This window comes from Petaurus breviceps, unplaced genomic scaffold (genome assembly GCF_028583685.1).
Source record: "Petaurus breviceps papuanus isolate PSGF00001 unplaced genomic scaffold, PetGlider_PUasm1.0 37, whole genome shotgun sequence".
In the NCBI taxonomy this organism is placed as follows: Eukaryota; Metazoa; Chordata; class Mammalia; order Diprotodontia; family Petauridae; genus Petaurus; species Petaurus breviceps.
This window is the reverse complement of record NW_027186296.1, coordinates 6,110,860-6,113,627: the sequence shown is the minus strand read 5'-3', so window position 1 is coordinate 6,113,627 and position 2,768 is coordinate 6,110,860. Positions and strand designations below refer to the sequence as shown.

The window sequence follows — 2,768 nt, the reverse complement described above, 5'->3', positions numbered from 1 at the left end:
TATATATATATATATATACTATTATTAATACTATTTTACATGTAATTGGGAAATAAGATATACAGGCACTGGGGCATAGAGAGCCACCATGCCCTACTGGAAAAGTTGAAAGGGGTATGGGAGAAAATATGGGAGAAAGCAGATTGGAGGAGGGATTATCCTGTGGGACTGCTATTTTGGGGTGGTGGGCAGGGGAAAAACGGGGAGAAAATTTGTAACTCAAAATCTAGTGGAAATGAATGCTGTAAATCAAAAGTTAATAAAGCATTTGAAAAATGAAAAAAATAAAAGTGATAATTTTTTTTAAAAATTGTACCATTTTTGATTTATTAAAATTTGATTGATTAAAAATGATTAAATCATTAAAAAATGATTAAAACTTGATCAATTTTTAAATGACCAAAAGACCAGTGTGAGCAATAATTACATAGTTCATCAATTGCACAATTTTTAGGTAATATACCTTGTTTTTTGTTTGTTCTATGGTCTTAATGATCTAGTGAGCCAAAGTGGCTCACCATGTGTGATACTAGCCATCAAGACAGTCTTGAATAATAACCAGGAAGGACATTACAATCTCAGACTCAGGTCTTGCTGACTCCAAGCCAAGTTCTCTATCCATTGTACAACCTTACTTTCTCAATTGTCTTTGGGGTATTGATTCCTAGGAAGGACTTAGCTAATTGTGAACAAGGAGAGACCTTATACCACCACAGTGTTTAAACAATAACTAAAATGACTTCTAACATCTCAGCAGCTTCTTGTGTGTCTCCAATCCATTTGACAGCCTCCAAGCATGTATTTAAGACAACTTCCTAGAACTCATGATGTTACTGAACAGCTTCCTCATTGCTACTTTCATCTCTTTATTCCTGAATGTATAAATGACAGGATTCATAAAAGGAGTGATAAGTGCATCAAAGATGGCAAGAAATTTATCTATTGGCAATGTGGGGAATGGCCATACATAGACAATGATGCATGGACCAAAGAAAAATATCACTACTGTGATGTGAGCTGATAGGGTGGAGAGGGCTTTGGATGAACCACCTGAAGAGTGTTTACGAACAGTTACCAAGATGAAGATGTAAGAAACAATCAAAATGAAGAAAGTACCCATGGAGATAAAGCCACTGTTAGCAGTGACCAAGAACTCCAGTCTATAGGTATCCATGCAGGCAAGTTTGATGAATCTAGGGAAATCACAATAAAAACTATCCACTTTATTAGGGCCACAGAAAGGTAAATTTATAACAAAAGCCAACTGCATCATAGAATGTATAAAGCCAATAATCCAAGACACCATCAAAAGCAAGATACACCTTCTCAGACTCATAATGGTTAGGTAGTGTAGAGGTTTACATATTGCAATGTATCGATCAATGGCCATAACTATAAGGAGCACCATCTCAGTACCCCCAACAGTGTGAATAAAGAACATCTGGGTAATGCAGCCATTCCAAGAGATGACTTTGTGCTTTCTGAAGAGATCAGAAATCATCTTAGGGGTCGCAATACTGCAAACACACGTGTCAATGAAAGAGAGGTTAGCCAACAGAAAATACATAGGTGAGTGTAATCGAGCATCAGCAATAACTGTCAGTACAATGAGGAGGTTTCCTAACATACTTGCCACATAAAACACTGAGAAGCACAGAAACAGAAAAACTCTCATCTCCTGAGAACTCGCAAGTCCCAACAGAACAAACTCATATACCACAGACTCATTTGATCCATCCATTAACTCAGTTTGCAAAAGAGATTCTGGAATTTACCTGAAGAAAATAGTAAAAATATGTATATAAAATTATTGGCATCAAAAGCAGACAGTTTGAATGGATAGGGACTCACATTGTAAAAATACTATATTGCTTTATCATTTTGTATGGCTGGATAACAATCCAAAATCATAGAATCATAGATTTAGAACTGGAAGAGACTGTAGAGGCCATTGAGACTATTTTCCTCATTTTTCAAATGATTCAAACTTAGGTCTTTCTGACTCCAAGTCCAAAACTTTATCCACTGCATTGCCTAACTTTCTTATTGACACTAAACAATATAACATTCTGGTACAAGCCATTCCTTTGACTGGAATTCACTGCCTCTTCATCTCCACCTCTCAAAAGCCTTTTCTTCCTTCAAGGCATGCTCTCCTCTGCCTTTAGCTTCTTCTCTGAAATTTTTCCTGATCCACTCTTCCCTCCCCCACTCTTAGAGTATTTCTTTAGTACTCCCTCTCCCTCCTCTATTTTCTTGGATAAACTGAGATAATATTTATAAAGCACTTTGCAAACCTTAAAGTATTGTGTATATAATGCTATCTTTTATCATTATTACCATGCTTATTTGCATAGCTCTCTGAATCTATGAAAATTAAATGCTAGCTATTCACACATTTGCCCTCTAGGGGCAGTAATCTTTCCACTGTATTATCCTGGCTCTGTCTTTGTGGACAGTATTTGCTTAAACCTCCTAGGAAGACTTTTAGAATAGGGAGAACTTCTTGGGGCTCTTGTCTACTCTAGACCAATGCCACTATCTTTTACCATTGAGCCCTCCCTGCATACCAAAAGAATAAGGGTCAGGTCTTGGTATCCCATTTCTGAGTGGTTACTAATTCCAACCATAAGATTTAGAGTTTGAGGGAAATTTACAAATCGTCTAGTCAGTTTACGCCTCATTTCAGATGATGAAACCAAGAAGGTTTTTCCCTACAAGAAGCAGAAAAGCAAAATGACCTGCCCAAGGTCATACAACTACTAAGT

General features: G+C 36.8%; 1 protein-coding gene across 1 annotated transcript; it reads right to left on the bottom strand.

Annotated features, from left to right (window-relative positions):
* Nucleotides 1–802: 802 nt before the first annotated feature.
* Nucleotides 803–1,756, bottom strand: LOC138168392 (olfactory receptor 4F6-like). The gene has a single exon (XM_069097420.1). The coding sequence runs from the start codon at nt 1,739–1,741 to the stop codon at nt 803–805; it is 939 nt and encodes a 312-aa protein (XP_068953521.1). The 5' UTR covers nt 1,742–1,756.
* Nucleotides 1,757–2,768: the final 1,012 nt, after the last annotated feature.